This window comes from Malaya genurostris, chromosome 3 (assembly GCF_030247185.1).
Source record: "Malaya genurostris strain Urasoe2022 chromosome 3, Malgen_1.1, whole genome shotgun sequence".
Taxonomy (NCBI): domain Eukaryota; kingdom Metazoa; phylum Arthropoda; class Insecta; order Diptera; family Culicidae; genus Malaya; species Malaya genurostris.
The window spans coordinates 94,400,345-94,418,669 of NC_080572.1; the positions used below are offsets into that span (position 1 = coordinate 94,400,345).

General features: G+C 36.8%; 3 protein-coding genes across 21 annotated transcripts in view; 2 read left to right on the forward strand and 1 right to left on the reverse strand.

The window, feature by feature from the left end:
* Window positions 1-1,009: 1,009 nt before the first annotated feature.
* Window positions 1,010-3,076, forward strand: LOC131438482 (uncharacterized). The gene is made up of 5 exons (XM_058608542.1): window positions 1,010-1,168; window positions 1,383-1,528; window positions 1,641-2,094; window positions 2,150-2,409; window positions 2,465-3,076. Exons 1-5 carry the CDS (start codon window positions 1,135-1,137, stop codon window positions 2,990-2,992), a joined length of 1,422 nt encoding a protein of 473 aa, XP_058464525.1. The 5' UTR covers window positions 1,010-1,134; the 3' UTR covers window positions 2,993-3,076.
* A 4,940-nt stretch (window positions 3,077-8,016) lies between these two features.
* Window positions 8,017-8,623, reverse strand: LOC131437271 (enhancer of split M1 protein). The gene is made up of 3 exons (XM_058606508.1): window positions 8,537-8,623; window positions 8,304-8,477; window positions 8,017-8,210 (listed from the first exon to the last, which is right to left on the reverse strand). The coding sequence occupies exons 1-3, from the start codon at window positions 8,565-8,567 to the stop codon at window positions 8,161-8,163; spliced, it is 255 nt and encodes an 84-aa protein (XP_058462491.1). The 5' UTR covers window positions 8,568-8,623; the 3' UTR covers window positions 8,017-8,160.
* An 8,958-nt stretch (window positions 8,624-17,581) lies between these two features.
* Window positions 17,582-18,325, forward strand: part of LOC131438867 (somatostatin receptor type 2-like) — a 209,766-nt gene continuing 209,022 nt past the window's right edge. For 11 of the 19 annotated variants that reach the window (XM_058609225.1, XM_058609234.1, XM_058609218.1 and 8 more), the window contains exon 1: window positions 17,582-18,284. The gene's annotated coding sequence lies outside the window, so the exon portion shown is untranslated. The remainder of the gene's footprint in view (window positions 18,285-18,325) is intronic. The other 8 variants (XM_058609232.1, XM_058609239.1, XM_058609226.1 and 5 more) reach the window with 1 other exon arrangement.

The following is an 18,325-nucleotide window of genomic DNA, read 5'->3' on the forward strand; positions in this document are numbered from 1 at the left end:
TCTTCATTTTTCAAAAGGCACGGTTGAGATAGCCACCAATCTGTAGGTTTTAATAAGAGCTTTAAAATAAAAATTATCAAACAAATCGAAACCCTGATTTAGTTTTATTTAACTTTTTCGGATTATTTTGTAATTATTGAGAAAAAAAAATCCAAAATTTTTTTCAGTGTATATTTTTTTTAGAGTTTCTCTACAACTTCTTCCTGAACGCCATTTTTGTAAAATTAACGGTTTCCGAGTTACAACGACTTGAAAAAGGCTATTTTTGTGAAATGCAAAAATACATACGCCCTTTTTAAAAATCAGTCGTGAGTCGGATTGACCTCTCCATCGGTTAAAAACTTATGGTTTGCAATACTGAAGCCATGTACAAAGTTTCATCCAAATCGGAGAAGGTTGATTCTGATTTTGTCACTTTTTCGTCTACTCATTCCTGGAATTGCTCATTTGCTATCTAATTTTTCACAACATTGTTATAAATTTCTGCTTTCGGACTTCTGTAGTTATATCAAATTCAATAATAATTGTGATATAAACGTTCCAAAATCTGTTACGATTTGGTTCCCTTTTTTGTTATGTTTTTTGTTATTTTAACAGCCAAAAATATTTCAAAATTTGTTACAAAATATTTCTGAAATAAATTACTCCAGTTGTTATAATTCTGTTATTATTATTCTGATCGGGTACAGGTGTAACACTTGTTTCAATTAGACTGAATCAGCGAGATATTAAAATAAACTTTTTTTTTACAAACACATTAGAACGTTTCACCAATTCAGTTTACATCATTGCTGAATACAACTTCGAAAGATAAGATTTCAACTTGTTCGGTTATTGCATGTGGGCACTAAAGTGTATAGTAGTATATTGTTGGGAACTAAGAATCTGGAACAACCGGATTCGATGCTGTCCATATGTCGTAACGAAGATAAGCCGTTATCGGTGATATTATTATCTCTCGCACTTGTATTGGCACTTCGCTATCGACTCTTCAAAGCCATAGAGTAGGGGTTCTGGAAAGCAGTACATGTCAAAGACAAATCAATCGACGTGTTATACTATGAAGCAAAAGTTCTATTTGAGACCAGTGAAAAAGTAGAAAAGTACTTTGATTCTGAGATTTGATATATAACTATGGCATTCAACGATTCGCTGCGACAGTTTAAAAGTAAGTTGAATTAGTGTAGTCTTAAAATTTGTGGAATTGGTTAAACGAATCGTTTTCCAATTTAAATAACAAAAAAAATAGAATGAAATAGGATAGGATTCATCGTTGTATTAGTAAAAGTTTTTCTATTATCACTCATCTAATGATCAATGCAATTCGTTTCTGTTTTTTCCTGATTGGACACATAATATTGCGTACTTTTGCACTTTTACAGCTCTTATCTTAGACAACAAATTACTGACATTCTTGAGCATAGCACTTTTTGCATTTTTTATATCAACGTTGTCACTAGCAAGCTCCAACCAAAGCAAAAAGTCAGCTATTGCTCATTGTGAGGCTGAATATAAGGAGAAAACTGAGGTTAGTCGGTATAACAGTAAATTTAAATTTAAATCATCAAAATACGTTTAACATTTATTCGACTGTGAATAAGATGAATATTTAAAATTTATTTCATTGTATTCTTTTCTAGGGACCCACTTGTTCAGTGGCGACAAAAGATCTACCTCTTCAGGATCCCGTTTTTTTCAGTACGGAAGGAAGTTCGCTTCTACTTCTGGCCCCTGTTGGTTCGACATTGGTTTGGAATAAAACAACTCAGCAGTCTGCATTACTATGCTCTGGGAGTGGAAATAAATTGGTGAAAACTCAGACGTCCCAAACCAAAATAACATGTGTCCGAGATAGCACATTTTCATTGCCAGACGGAAGTTCCGTCAGTTCGACGGAGTTAGGATGTGAAGCGATGAGCATCGGAAGTTTCGTTGCGTCTGAAGAACTTTGCGGCAACGATGCGGGTGTTGTACATAAACTTGGTTTCGATGCCGGGGAGTTGGGATTCATAACATACATTCAATCATGTTTCGATAAGAAAAGGTCATCTGTATTGTTTACAAGACACATACTGCCGGGTGCCGCAATAGCCGGTATATACTTACTTCCGGTATACAGAAGTAATTTACTATCTCCAAGTTTTGTCAGGTTTGGCTGCTAACGTAGACGATATTAAATGGACTAACGATGGAATAGTAGGATCTATTGATCTGGATATCGCATATACTCAGGAAAAACAATTGAAGCAATTTACGGACGTTTTAGGATCTGATGAACAAGCGAAGAAATTTCTTGTTACGGATAAGCAGTATTTGTCAAAGGGTCATATGACGCCGAAAGGGGACGGAATTTTCCGCACGTGGAAATATGCAACATTTTTCTATACGAATGCAGTACCGCAGTGGAAGGTGGAGTTAGTCTGCATTTTGTTAAAACTAATTTTATCACAATTTCGTATTTCAGACCATCAATGAAGGAAATTGGAATCGAGTTGAATCGCTTGTGCGAACGATTGCCCATTCGCTCAAGGAAGACGTCGTCGTGATTCAAGGCACTAGCGGAGTACTAAGCTTACCACATCAGAATGGTTCGCAAATTCCACTCTCGTTGGACATATCCGGTATCGACGTGCCTCTTTGGACCTGGAAGATCGTCAAGTCACCGAGTTACGATGCGGGCATTGCTTTTGTCACCCTGAACAATCCCTTCGAGACAAAAGTGGAAAAGTCTCCGTGTGATGACATATGTGAGGCGGTTGGATTTTCGCAGAAGGAATTTAAGACCTTTACTGCAGGTTACACGATTTGTTGTGATCCAAATCTATTACTCAGGATGATACGTTTTGCACCTGATGAAGGAATGGTTCGAAAAGTTCTCAACTATGAAATGTTACCTTCTGGTGGAGCCATGCTTATCACCTATATGTCATTAATTTTTGTGTCATCGCTGTATTTGATAATGTCTAACTTTTTTATAGATATCAATTTTTAAACTTAATATACGTTAAACATTTTGTTTCTACTTCTTGAAACAAAATGTTGCCGTCGGTTTTACCTAAAATTTTAGGCTTTATTGTATTTTCTCATATTTACTTCGTGTTTGTTTTGTTCTTTTCGTTTATTTCGTTGTCCCATTGGTCCAGCCGCAGAGCGCCATGTCTACACAGTAGGAAAGTTTGTCGCAACATACGTTCAAATTTCACTTCGTAATCTGTGTGATTTCTTTACCAACAGTCTTCAGCTAGCTATAGATAAGAGACATAAACAGGAAAAACTTGGCCAATAAGCTTACAGCGATCTTTGTCACTTGGTTACTATATGCTAGATTACGCAGAGTGAAACGAACAAATAATAATATGATAATGACATAACCAAATCTGCTTCAATGAATTTTTCAGTATCTCTCGTCAGAAAACTCTCGAAAGCTGGCAAACTTCATGGAGCAATGGCGAACTGGGACGATGGCTACATTCCATTATCCCTAAGGTATCGACGAAACCTTGGTTCAGGGGGATGAACGTGAGTCGCGATTTCATTCGTGTTATGTCGCGGCTCATGTCAAATCACTACACCGACGGTGTATCAGGCGATGGTTATCAGGACATCGAGCATGTCGTGTGGTTGTGCGTAGAGTATCGTGACGCCAGGTCGAAGCTACTGGAATCCCTTAGGGCCCGAGGTAGACCGCCTGAGGTTCCGGTTCGGGATGTGTTGGCGAGTCGGGATAGTTTGTATATGCTTCTCATATACCAGTACCTTAAACACATTGATATACATTGTTCGACACTAACATCCGCCCGATTCTCTCGATCCCCGTCCCTGTCCACCATCTTCATTGGAACTAACAAGATCTTTTTTTTGTCACTAACTTTTTCGTTCCCCCTTCCCTGTCTCTTCTCCATCTCGATGGCAACTAATTAGATCTCTGTCGTTTTCAAACATTTTGTTCCCACATCCCCTTTTTTGCCACGTTTTCCACAATATTTACTTCTCTTTCATTCTCTTCGGCAATATCATCATCACCGCCCACGGAAGACCGCTCCAGTCGAAAACCAGCATGCGGGCCACCCGCCGGGCCTTCGTAGCCTGGGGGTGTTTCCCGCGGACCCACACGGACCAACGCCATCTGGAAGACTCATGCAACACTCAATTCATCGACCACTGCCGCCATTACGATTTACGAGAACCCGAGACGACATAGTCTAATGATACTATCATAGTTTTAAGTTAGTCGTTAAGTAAGATTAGAAAATACCCTTGGCATCTTAGAGCTTAAGCAGTGTGCCTAAAATAATATTACATTATTGAATAAAAAAAAATGACATAACCGGTTATAGTTTGATAATGATATAACCGAATAGCCACAACTGATCTTTATGCATCGAGCGGACGTAAAAAGAGAGTAAATCAAGTTAAGTAAAGAGTAAAGAGTAAAAAGTTTTTAGTAACGTAGAAAATTAGCTTTGAAACCCTGAATACCTTACAGATCAAATGATCAATGTGGCATTTCACATCCAATTTGGCATCGATAATAATATTAAGTTTTCACGAAAGACTTATGTTAGCAAATAAAACTTTATTGCTTTTGAGAGGAATTTTAAGTCGTTGAAGTGTTGTAAATATATGAATGTTTTGAAGTGGCTGCCTTGAGGTTAGTCAGTCCCAGCTGTGTTGGACAGTCTGTTATTTTGACTTCAGAAAGAGCAGTATTTGAGCATCAGTAAACAAAATTGAAACCTTGTTGAAGGATAAAATGCGCATAGATATGAAAAAGGTGCAGGAATCACAGTTGAACAAGTCAGACAATGCAATTTACGTGCAGTTTACGAGGGAACACGATACATGATGAACGTTAGCCGTTATGAGCTGCTACTGCACTGATGAGTCCAAGACGAAACGTAATCACAAAATGTATCGGAGACAGCTAAGTTCACGCAGAAAAATAACAAAGTCCACTATTACATAAACGTCCCCAGAAACTCTGCTACTATGGCTCCAAACAACCAGTGCTTCTTTGACATGAACTTATAACCATAGAATAGTACTGTGGGAAAAATGAACAAATAGTAAGACTTTGTTCATAGTTGCAAAATTCTTTATTTATTCTTTCAAATTTATTTCATCCCCTTCAAAGCCCTGCACTTGTGCCAATGTTTTTCCCAATTCTCGAAACAGTTGTTACAGTCAATTTCCGGAATAGCCTTCAATGCGTGTAGCGATTCACGTTTGATTTTCCCGAAGCAGTCGTTTGAGTTTGCTGAATAGGCAGAAGTTACACCGAGCTAAATCAGGCGAATGTGGTGGTTGCGGAACGATGTTGGTTGAATTTTTGGTGAAAAAATCACGAAGAATCAAAGAGTGTTTTTGGAACCTAACTTGCTTTTACTTTTCTCAGGCCCAAATGATCTTTAAAAATGGTTTTTACTGATTCTTCCGATATTCCAACGAACCCAGTAAGGTCTCTGACTGTGAATCGTCGATTATCGAGCACAAATTCCTTGATTTAATTGACGTGTTCATCATCAGTTGATGTTGAGGGCTGTCCTGGCCGTGGTTCGTCGTCAACGCGTTCTCGACCCTCTTTGAACAACTTATACCAATCAAAAACACTTGCTCGCGACATAAAATTATCACCGAAGGCCTTTTGCAACAAAACTGACGAAACGTTCAGAAACTTGATTGTGCACACAAAATTTAATGGAGTTGCTTTGTTGAACAACACTCATTATAAAAATCGTCGATTGCATACTTCAGAAAGACAGACGTATACTAAACACTAATGAATATTTTGACGTGACACTTGGCGTAGTCATACATGAAGTTTCCGCGCAAAATATAATTCAAAAGTTTGACTACTTTTTGCCCATAATAGTACGATAATATGACATAAGTATCAAGACGTCGAAAAATATTTTTTTTGCTCAAGAAATATGTTGAATAATTCCAACAAGTGTCTTTCTGCGAGGTCTGACAGATTCTCCACCAAGTTGAATTAAATTCTGTCCAACCCAGGAGCGTTATTGTTGCAAGACAAGCGTGCTTTAGAAAATTGTTTCAATGAAAAGAGACTATCAACGGAACTATTTTTTGGAGGAGACTCCCGAATAATTCTCTGCGTAGGAACATTCATTTCCCACGTATTATTCAAAATTATGAGGTGTTCCTCCTTCTTGTTTCTGAAACGTTTTGCCAGCATTATGTTTTGAGAGTTTAGCCCCTGAGCACTCTTTGTCCCACCAAGGGTTGGGAGGCCTTCTGTTAGTCGTTGGATCAGGAAATCGTTTGGTTTGGGCTTGTTGATAATTTATTCAAGCGGAGGGAGCTTTTCCATTGAATTTAAGACAGTTGAGATTTTATTTTGGTATTTAATCTGATCAATGTTTTTTGTCGAATCAAATGGAATTTGAACTGAAGCAGTAATGCAATTGCTACTGCTAATTGAGATGATAATTGGTAAATGGTCGTTACCGTGTAAATCAAGAAATATTTTCTAGGTGCAATCAAATATACAAATACCCTTTATTGTTTTTTTGACAAGCAACAACTTTATTAAAGTCACTAGAATTTAAAGCCATGTTTGATGTAAGCAAATACATCGCGTTTTGGCTATGTAATAAAATTTTAAATAGGGGACGGGTATAGTGTGATGGGTAAGTCGATGCCTTTCACGCAGCCCGCCTGGGTTCGATTCCCAACCCCGCACATAGGGTCAGAAAGTTTTTCTGGTCCGAAGAGGCGAATGACCTTAAGGTTAAAACCTCTATAATCGAAACAAAAAAAAAAATTTTTAAATAAATCAAGTTTTAGCATGACGTTTCGTCAATTCCACTGCATGACAGTGATTGAATCATTGGTGGCGGATGATAAACTATCCATCAAACGATACAAACCCTATGCAAATTGCCCATTAAGCTAATAATTGTTTCAAAAATGTTCTAGCTATTGGAAGGAATGCAGATATGAGTGCCGATACTGTGGAAGTGAGTCAAATGAGAATTCGATAGTTCTATGACCAAGCTAGAATTATCTTCGTCTTAGCCGTTGGCTCACAAGCCGGTGATCTCAAAACACAATCTCTTTGCTTGAATGTTTTTCACTGCATGACTAATACCCGGGCTTGTATTGCAGATATTTGACCAAATTTTTTTGCGTGATAATGGACGATGAAACGTATGTGCTGGAAGATTTTTAGCAGCTTCCCGAGATAGTTTTTTTGGAAAAGTCTCCCAAAAAATGTTTTATTTGGCAGGCAATATACTACTGTAGTCGAGCAACCCAAAACTTCACCCCCTTCGGAGCCGTAAACAAGGAAATAAACTGTAAACAATGAAGAATACCTAAGGAAGCGATTGTTATCATTCCTACGCAGCCATGACGCTCCATCGCTATTGTGGTTTGTTTGGTATCTTGTCACTACATGATTTTTTATAAAGCAAATGGAGTCCATGTTTTTACCGAAAGAGGCAAACCCACCTAACTGCTTGGAATTGCAACCTATCGAGTGGTACTGGGCTCTCGTGAAGATAGAGCGCTCTCAATATAAAAAGTTTCCTACAACTATAGAAAATTTTCTAAAATCTTGGACAAAAGCAGCTAAATTGTCATCTCAAGTTATAGTTTTGATAGAGTGTCGATGTAGGTGAGCCTTCAAAATCGTTTCTTTTAGTCTGATTTATGTGTTGAGTAGATCCAAATAGTGTTTCCGAGTGAGAATTTAGCTATTGCATCAAATGCCACTGAAGTTAAGTTTGAAAATTCTAAGCGTTTAAGATTACCATTTGAATGATATTGCCTCCAAAACTCGTCAAATCAGATCGATCGATGAATTAGAGTTTGCTACTGTGCTGAATGATGCTAAATGTGCTAATTTTCATTTTGACGGTTTCTCGCGCTTTTCGGAAACAAAGAGTACTCACGCGGTCAATATCCAAAACAGCATGTGGAAAGCTAGTTGAAATTGATATAAAGACGTAAGGCTATGTGATAACTGTAGAAATAATGCAGATAATCAAAAAATTTACGTACTTAAAAACACGAGACATTTTAATATTCTATTTTTGATTGTTTCAGACAAGCAATACAGTCTTAGGTTGAACAATGATAGTTTATAGCATTTCCGCCATACTTCCTACTGCTGAATTGTGTGAATGGGTAGCATGTCTATAACCACTGTTGGTCCTCACAGTTGTTTGAATCGACCTCCCCAAAAGCTGAATAAGTATAGAAAATTAATATTTGTCACAACGTCTAGCTTTCGTTCTATAACGGTTTCATCATTCATATACGAGCTGTGAAGAACATACCTTCTCTATCTCTTTCTCGTTCGCATTCATTGTAAGCTCGTAGCAAGCAGCGGTTCGAGAAGGATCTGAATTCTTCACCGTCACTAGCGCAGACTGGTTCCATAATGTGCGGACAGGGCATGGGGCAATTATTATCAGCACCGAGTACCGTCAGAATGTTGCAAGCAAAATAAGCTTACCGAAAAGAAATTAAAAGAAAACTTTTTATATGATAAATTGAAATAAAAACCTACCGATGAGCAGCCAGATTTTCAACATGAACATTTTTTAACTGTGTCGTTTTGTTCTACGATCGAACTGTTGAAATGAACTACTCGTTTTTACTTTTTTATTGGAATGAATGCACTAACGGAAGCTTTATATAGGCAAAATGGCCTATGATTACTGCTTATGACATACCTGCATAAAACTGATAATAAACCGGTTTGATAATAGCAGCGGTGAACGTTAACATAATTGGTACAATGCATAATAGTCTAGACATTTTATTGAAAATAGAAGCCGAATTGGTGAATCGTTTTCGTTTATCGAATTGCACATTGGGAAGAAGTCGGGTAAATTGGTAGGCACTATAGCAACAGTTGCTACACACGCTTGTATTTTCGAGTTTTGCCAAATACGCAATCTTGTTAGTTTGCTTCAGAAATGTATCTTTTATATTTTTTTTTATAAATTTATTATTTATAATAGTTTTCTAGCCAGTTGATGACAATGAATTGAGGAGTAGAAACGATTTATGAAACACTAGGTATTCATAGTCGATTTCTAGGGAAAGTTCTAAGATTTTAATTTATTTGAATCACACTTTAAGACATATTTTGGGTATAAAAAAGTATAACTTCGATAATTTACTTATAAAAACTTCAAAAATTCGCCTAAAAAGGTGCTTAAAAACCATAAAAAACGCATAAACGAAGGCTCTAACGCACCAATCGATCCAGATCACCGATTAAAGAAAATATCTACGGATCAGCAACAAATTTTCTCTGGTGTATATCAGAGATGACCGAACCAATTTTGTTCGAACTGGCACAAAATTATGCTAACCCCTGTTTTATTGTCAAAAAGTTGGAATTTTCTGGCCATATTCTTTGCAACTGATCTATGATTCTAAACATTTGATCTTTCTCATATTAGGATAGGTTGCGGATGGATTTTAATAAGCTATAGATTGAACATTCTTGGGTTTATTGGTTTGTACAATACAGAACATATGTCATTTTGATTTCGTCTCATTTCGCCTTCGTCTCATCAGTCATCAGCCACCGTCTTCTCCCGACCGTTCGATCTCCATCGTTAAGCATACGCAAAGTTTATACTGACTATGTAACACGAAACGTGAAGAAATGAAACCAAAAAAACCCCTAAATGTTCAAATTCTGCGGCGATCAGTAATAGATCGTCACTTGTTTACGTGGAGACATCAGAAAGGATATTGCATCTCACTACAATATTCGAATAGCTACGTATATATAGTGTAAACTTTGCGTCTGTTTAGCAGCTTAAATTGAGCTGCTACACACTAAAAAAAAACTGTTTTAATCCACCTAATGATGCCTTTCTCATATCTCACATATACTCATATATAAATGTGTGGTATTCTACAAAATAATGTTCTTTGATTCTTAAAAACAAAAAGGTTTGTCCATGAACTAGTATAGTCTACAGAGTGAAACAGTACTGAGGTCGTTTAGGCCATCTCTGAGGAAACAAAAAGAGGTACTTCCGAAACCGGAATCTGGGATCGGTATAATCGAAGTTGGTTGGAGAAAAGTAACTGGGATCCATTTTTGAGTCTATGGCTACAATCTTCGGTCATTCATCAAAAACCCAAGGACAAGAAAAGCAAAATAATGTTTGGTCGTCTACTGAAAATGACTATCGATTGGAATAGTTTTGAGACAAGTTAAGAAATTATTTTACTTTTTATTTCCGGTGCTTCCGAAATCAGAAACCGAGAGCCAGCATAGCCGGAATCGAGTTGTTTGGTTGTCTATTGACAATTGCTACCGATTGGAATAGTTTCGAGGTAAGTTAAGACATTTTTTTACGTGTTTTGTTTCGCCGCTTTAAGAGGCGGTATCTAATTTTTAACACACTTCACCCTATAATTGCGGAACCGGAAGTCGGATCAGGATGAAATTCGGAAGTTTTATATGAGACCATGAGGCCTTTCATTTGAGTCAAAGTTTGTTGAAACTCCATCTCTGAGAAAAATGAGGAAGTAATTTGAAATAAGACTTTTTCACTAATCACTTTTTAACTCCGGAACAGGAAGTCGGATCAAAATAAAATTAGGAACTTTGTATACGACAATTGTAACTTTTATTTGAATCTAAGTTTGTAAGAATTGGTTCAGCCGTCTCTGAGAAAAGTAAATGCATTTATTATCATTTTTTTGCACATATCACCCTGTAATTCCGGAACCGGAAGTCGGATTTGAATAATATTCAGGAACTTTGTGTGAAGCTACAAGACCTTTAATTTAAATCTAAGTTCATGAAAATCGGTTCAACCATCTCCGAGAAAAGTGAGTGCAATACATGTTACATACATACACACACATACACACACATATGCACATACAGACTGAGTCGAATGGTATATAACACTCGGCTCACCGGGCCTCGGTTTAAAAGTCGGGTTTCACAGTGATTGCATAACTTTTTTATATGATAAAGGCAAAACCCTGTGATCTCACATCTTATTAGATGCACATAAATGGAGCGTCTCAGTTCACGCAAATATGAAATGAAATTAATTGAAATCAAAAACAAACAATACTGATAGAAACCGCCTCGACTTGAACAGAAGCATACATCTGCTTGGCTGGTAAAAGATGCATTTAAATTCATACAGTCGCACCTGCAAGCAGAAGGCAAGTTACAGTCGAAACCAGTGAAATTCAAGTCAATCTAACATTTAATTATTACAAATGAAATTTTTCGTCATTTGACGAATTAGGTCTTTATGAATTACATCGTATGAGGGATTAAGTCACCTGTAAAATTAATTTTTTGTTTGTGTACTTTGCGATCCAATGATTCTCGGTTCAAGTCGCGGCGGTTGTTGTCAGTATTCTTTTTTTTATTTCAAAGAATTTTATGTCACGAAATTTTAGATACAATATTGAATGTCCTTCCACGTAAATTTGCGTGAACTGCGACGCTCCAGTTATATGCATTTAACAAGATGTAAAATAACATGTTTTTCCGAAGTGTGTAAGGTTAGGTAATATACAGAGAGCATCTGCAAGGTAACAATAGCGTGTTCTGGTATGGTAGGTATTAAAATGCGACATGTATAACAATTCTTGTAACTTTGTCGATTTTGCTCTAATTGGCTTGTGACTTTGACACAATATTCTTGAGATATTATGCAATGAATTAAAAATAATAATAATAGCTTAGGACTTCTTAAGCTACTCCAGACTTTGTTTAGCTACGAGGATTTATTTGGCAGTGTCAAATGATATAACGAATAATGTTCAACGAATTTTGCTATCAGTTTATAATTTGATTGATGTAAATTAAACTTCTCTGACAAATCTTTTCATTCCGTGTAATTTTGTTCTTTATATACAAGATGGTGTTCAACATTTGAGCATTTGTTTAATAATAATTGAATAACGATGGCTTATTCCGTCTACAGTTTTAAACTGGAAAAAGAAGCATACATACAGCATTTTGTGTTTCTTTTCAACCATAGAAATGAGGCTGTCCAGCTGTCTTCAAAGTTAGAAGAACAAGCTCTCTTAAACTGACGGGCTATACAAACAACGGAATGAATGTAAAATAAAACACCTATTACGAACGCAAAACAATTCCAAACTACTGAGAAGTTGAATGATATGACGCATGAAAAATGAGCTTTGATTCTCACAGATGTTGGTTTCATTGCAAAATCATGCTTTGGAATGCACTGCAGTCAACCAAACATACATGACCTCATTTGTAATCGATTTCTCGAATTTTATCAAAACAACCAATGAATAAAAGTATCTAATAAATATATTTGAATTATTGAAATAGAAATTTCTATTGAGTAAATGATGAGAATATACACGGAAAACTCGTCAATCACAAAGGTGCAATTATTGATTCTTGCCTTGGCTGTTGCAACTAAAAAGTTATAGAGTTAACAGACATGTCTGCTAATTGTTTCGTCATCAGATAGTTGATAAAATTGTTGCTTCCACATGCTGGAAATTCAAGATGAACATATAAAAAGGTTCTAACATTTACAAATAATCAAGATCACGGATGGCTTTTATCGTATCAAAGAACGCTCACTAGAAACTCTTCACACGATTCAATCAGTGCCATCAAAGAGAGACGGATATCATCGCAGCCACAAAAAAACCGACATGGTTCATTTAGCATAGAATAGACACCAGCGCGAGAGCGAATTTCTCTCGATAATCTGTCTGAGAATCAAAGATTATCACGCTGCTGTGGGGATTCTCTCTGAAGCAACAAACGGTCGCTTATTCTCGTTTCGCGATCCGATTCTGTATGGGCAGTGGATAATTGTGATAGAATCATTTTACTATTGCCGCTTATTCTAACTATGTGCATATAACCTTTGTATAAGTTGTGTCTATGAAAATGTATGTGAATGCTCCACATACGGGTTTTGAAATATTGCAACCTAGTATGAGAATCATCAATTCGATTTTCTGCGATAACTGTCAACTTGCGATTCTCTCTTGGTAAATTCCACACAGTACCAATCATTATCAGACTGTAATTTCTTTAAGGGTCGTGAAATACTGAAGTGGAGCGAAGAAATTATAACTACCGAACAAATAATATGGTAAGTATAACAAGCGAATAAAACAATGGTGTTATAATTCAAAGCTCCGAAAACTACAAAATATACATAAAAATTCAATGTCAGGGTACTACATTCCGATGCTGTAATTGATTTTCTGTTTCAAACACAGTATGGGATATAAAATGGTATATTTTATTTAGAATAACTGTTTTCATATGTTTAGAATTACGTTTGACTTGTTTAAACGGTGCAAATAATACCGAGTTCTTTGACATTCATGTCTAAATATCTCGAGAACGGCTGCTAGAACTATATTCTGGTATCTAAATAGCTATTTTTTTCACCAAAAACATGAAACTTCGCAAATGTTGGTAAATTGATGTAGGTGTAACTTCGTCATTTCTCAATGCGCACTAACCAAATTTGCACCAAAATGTGGTTAAGGTTTAAAATAATATCAATAAATACACAGTTCGATGCACATAAATGGAGCGTCATATTTCACACAAATATATATTCAAGACCATGTATAATTGTGTGATTTGAAAATTACATGGCTTTAAAGGAATGGAATAAAATAAAAAGATCGACAGCAACCACGCGATTTGAACCGGAAAACATTAGATCATAAAGCACACCAGTTAGTCGACTGAGCCACAGAAGCACATATCTGCTTGGCTGGTAAATCGTGCATATAAACTCATACAGTCTCACTTGCTAGCCGAGTGCAAATTACACTCGGAGCCAGTAAATTTCTGTACGAATGGAGTATTGCGTCATTTGAGAAGCTAAGTAGTTATGAATTGTATCGTTTGTAGAATTATGTCTCCTGTAAAATTCATAATTTCTTTCCGTGTATACATTAAAATTACGTTTGTTTTTCTAATTATTGAAAAAGACCTCAACTTTTTTCACAATTTTTTTTGGTAGGAGTGTTGTAGGAAATCACAACTTTTTCTTGAACACAATTTGCGTACAATTTACAGTTCCCAAGGTACCACGAATTGGTCTCTATGTCCATGCAGAATTGTTATGTCATACTTAAAACGTGTGCAAAATTCCATTCGAATCGAAGTGTGTAAGTTCTGATGACTTTGTTGATCATTTCTGGAATTGTTCTTGAGCATTCAACTATACATCAACTTGTTGGAATAACTAACATGATGAAAGCAAATGAATCTTCTGATTTATCTACTGGCATTAGCTCATTTTCAGTGGGCAGTAAACTCAAAATTGTTAACAGGTGGGCAATGAGTCGTAAATAGTGGGCTTCGACACTTAAAAAATCTTTCTGAGAAAGACCTTGAGTAAATTTAACACAAATTTATATAGTCTACCCACATGTCTATTATTGCGAAAAACAATTCCATTCCAATCTATCAATAGCAAAAATGATGTGATTAGTGCATCATTCAATTCTTGTGATATTTGTGAGAACGAAAGTGATGAAAATTTAAGTTCTGTTATGACCAAAAATTGGTGAAATAAGAATGAGTGTAAATAGTGTAAATGTTTCATAAGAAATTCATATTATGGCTATATTTCAAATTGAATTCATACAAAATACAGAAAAAAATCAGGTCAACGTTCAGAATTCAGATGCTCAGAATGATTTTCAGAGTTCGAGTCAAAAATCATGTTTAGAATCCTGAGTTCAGATTCATGTTCGGAATTCAGACCCAGAATCCTGCTTTTCGGTTCCAATCTAAAATTTCAGTCAAGAATCCAGACCCATAATCTAGGCCTGGGATCACAACTTATGTCCAAAACACACGAAAACCTATGTATTCCTGTCAGGAGTTATGGTCTATATCCCAGATCCAAAAATGCAGGCCTAAAATTCGGATCCAGATTTTCATTCAAGAAGCCAGCTCCATGTTCTGAAACTAGGTCCAGAATTCAGAATTCAGATCCAGACTAAGAATTCCGGTCCAGAATCGAGGTCCCGATTTTTGGTTCAGAATTCAGACTCTACGCTCAGATCACAAATTCATGTTCAGAAGTTAGGTCAAGTTACTCAATCCAGGTATAGGTTCTGAGTTCCAATTATAGTACGGATTCTTGGTCTGGAATTCAAATCTTGGCCTAGAATCCATGTACAGAATCCAGGTCCAGATTCAGAATCCAAATAAAGAATTCTATATTAGTTTCAGAATACAGAATCAGGATCCAAGGTCAGAATGCAGATCCAGAAACCAGGTCCTTAATCATGCTTTAAAATTTGGGCCAAGAATCCAATTCCAGAGTTATATTTCTGAATCCAGCTTCAGGTTCAGAATCCATAATCCGAATCAAGTTCCAGGTTCGCGATTCTGGTGCATTCCCTGTATCTCTTTCAATTTTTTAATTTTTTGAGTAAAAATCTTGTTAGGAATCCTGAATCCAGCTCTAGAATCCTGCTCCAGATTTAGACCCGAAACCTTCATCGAGAGTTCAAGCCAAGAAATCAGGTTCAGGTCTAGGTCTAGACTCCATGCTCAGTAGATTTCTGATTCAGGCTCAGAATCTCTGTCAGAATTCTGGTTAAAAAACCATGTACAGGTTCAGTATTGAGATCCAGAAACCTTGTCGGATATCCAACTCCAGGGTACTGGTTCAGTATTCTGGTCTAGGCTCAGAATCTTTGTCAATAATTTAGGCTCAAGTTTAGAATTGAGGAATTTAGTTTAGTTTCGGAAACTCTGTCAGAAGTTCAGGAAACAGAAGTCTGGCACAGAATCCAGGTACATAATCTAGGTTAAGGTCTCTGTCAGGAGTTCAGACTCACAATCTAACTCCAGGTTTAGAATCCAGATCCATATTCCGAATATAAGTACTGGATTCTGCTTAAAGTTCAGAATCCATATCTGGATAAAGAGTCTCTTTCAAGAATCCAGGTTCAGATTCAGTATTCCAGAAACCTTCTATATCGATTTTGATTGGTTCAACCAATCAAAATCGATATAGTTGACATTATGCGGCAATTAAAACCAAATAACATTCCAGAAACCTTGTTCGATAGTTCAATATGCTAATCCAGTATTCAGGACTAGATATCGCTTAGTTATTACTGGGTGAGAGCACTTGGGAGTTTGTATAACAATCATAGAACCAAATAATAATAAATGTAATAAATACAGTCATGCACATCTTTATCACCAAAACTTATTTTTTGTAGTAATTTCCCCTGTGGAAAGACGTCGCTTGAGACTCGCAAATAAAAAATGTTTTCGTTTTCGTCTCTCACACGAGAAGTAAAACCAGAACAAGAAATGACTCGAAAAGTTACTTTTGAGCGAGCTCTTGAAAAAATCATAGTGTTGTTCACATACGCAACAAAAAAATGAAAATAATGAAATCCAAAAACTGGCGTTATAAGCTTTCAGAGACAGTTATAAATCGGTCCGCAACTTTCTTCAATCCGGGGAAATCGCTCTGCCAACTGAACTACTGTGGATTTTATGATACACAACGCAGAAGACTTCCGGCTAGGAAAGAACTTGGTATTTGATCTGAATGTGCACGGTCGATTAAGTTCAAATTTCAGCTGATCCCCTTTCACACTCAAAAACTTAATTCCTCCACCAGTCGAACTCACTTTATTTCTCCGGTTGGGTGTGGTTTTATTGTTGTTTTGCTTACATAATGTTTGAACGATAGGCTCTTGAATAAACAAATAATTTTAGTATCATTTTTATCTATTTTATATTCAAATCCCGAGTTAACTGCAAAAATGTTGATTGTCGCAGAGTTTTGATAATTTTTTATACTTGGTGAACAGTAGAACAAATAATACATTTAAAATGGGCATTCGACTAAAAAAGTTTGGGAACCACTAGTTTATATGTTTTGCGCATGAAGTCAACGTGTCAATTTTTATCAGTATAATTTATAAGTCACTCTTGTCCCTCCCGTGTCATAGGTAACTTATCAATTTTCCCTACTACGAAAATCACAAAATTGCGGAAGCAAATGTTGGCCTAAAAGTAATGATCAAAGCATATAAATAATTCGACTGAAAAGTCATTACTAAAGACTGAACACTCTACTTAAATGTCAAAAATGTAAATTTAATTCTCATTCCAACAAACAATATACACGAAAAAAGAAAAGAAAATTGACTAAAATATAACACGGTATTTATTATACATTCGTTCTCAGGTGCCATAATTTACAGAGCGCATCGTCGCAATGATAGTAAGACACCAGACGCTTTCCTGCTTACCCGGCTCGTTGTCCCATACATTTCATCTTTGCACCAGTACCAGGCACTCATTTTCCGTAAACATTAAAGCCGGCATCTTTCCTCATGGTACAAATTGCGAAAATCGTGTGGAACTCAGCTTCGAATGAATCTACGATTTCCGATGTTCGGTCGGTGAGTGTCTCTCGTTTGTTGCACGATGAGCACCAACTCAGTTTTCGTTCCCACCCACTGGATGTCATCCGGGGCTGTGTCTGCATTGTTGTTTACTATCCCGTAACATATTTCATAAACCGACAGTTATCATGCTGCCGTTCGCGAAGCCGGTTCAAAAACTCAAGTTCAGGGCGTAAAATATCATTATCGTTCGGCACTCGTACGGTGACGGGTGTGCTTCCGGAAAGCGGTGTCCTTCGAAAATATTACCGTGCCGGACTGGTTGGGAAACTTATCTGTTTCTGCAAGTGACCACAGCTATGGTGTTGTTGTGTTAATATTATACAAGTTTTGTGCCAGTGAAAGACATTTTTTCTTCCTCCAACTCAAGTTGGTCTGGACCAACAGGATGATCTGATGAATGGGCGGAAAAATTGAAGGGGCGTTGAAGATACGTTTTCTTACTATGACTAGCAAAATCAAGCGGAGTGCTGTGGGTATTTGCATTTTGTCCTAGGAAAAATAAACGAAAGCAGTGGTGTGCAAAGCGGAGGAAAATTTTGCTCCCTGCTGATAATTATGTGCTCTATGTGAGGAAAAAGTAAAAACTGACGGAGCGTCGCATACCCGTGCTGTTGTTATCGTTTCTAGCGGTGTCCTTCGCCGTGTTTGCTTCTACCGTATGGAACCCTAACGATTTTGCAGCGTCAGTCAGTCGAATCACGAAATCCGATTGTGTGAGAAAATGTACGTATGAAAAGCATTTGTTATCAGTGAAAGGCGAAAGCGGAATTCAATCAAACACTGGACAGATAGTAATTGCCGTAGAGGAAAGTGATTGGGTGCTCTTTGGTGGCGTCAATGGGGTTAGTAACGGATTCCAATTCATTAGATTTGAAGTGATTGG

Coding starts and splice junctions, on each gene's coding strand:
- LOC131438482 (XM_058608542.1), top strand. CDS start 1,135: ATGGCATTCAACGATTCGCTGCGACAGTTTAAAA. Junction 2,095..2,149: donor GCCGGGTGCCGCAATAGCCG/GTATATACTTAC, acceptor AAGTTTTGTCAG/GTTTGGCTGCTAACGTAGAC. Junction 2,410..2,464: donor ATGCAGTACCGCAGTGGAAG/GTGGAGTTAGTC, acceptor TTCGTATTTCAG/ACCATCAATGAAGGAAATTG.
- LOC131437271 (XM_058606508.1), bottom strand. CDS start 8,567: ATGTTCATGTTGAAAATCTGGCTGCTCATCG. Junction 8,478..8,536: donor GAAAATCTGGCTGCTCATCG/GTAGGTTTTTAT, acceptor CTTTTCGGTAAG/CTTATTTTGCTTGCAACATT. Junction 8,211..8,303: donor ACGAGAAAGAGATAGAGAAG/GTATGTTCTTCA, acceptor ATACTTATTCAG/CTTTTGGGGAGGTCGATTCA.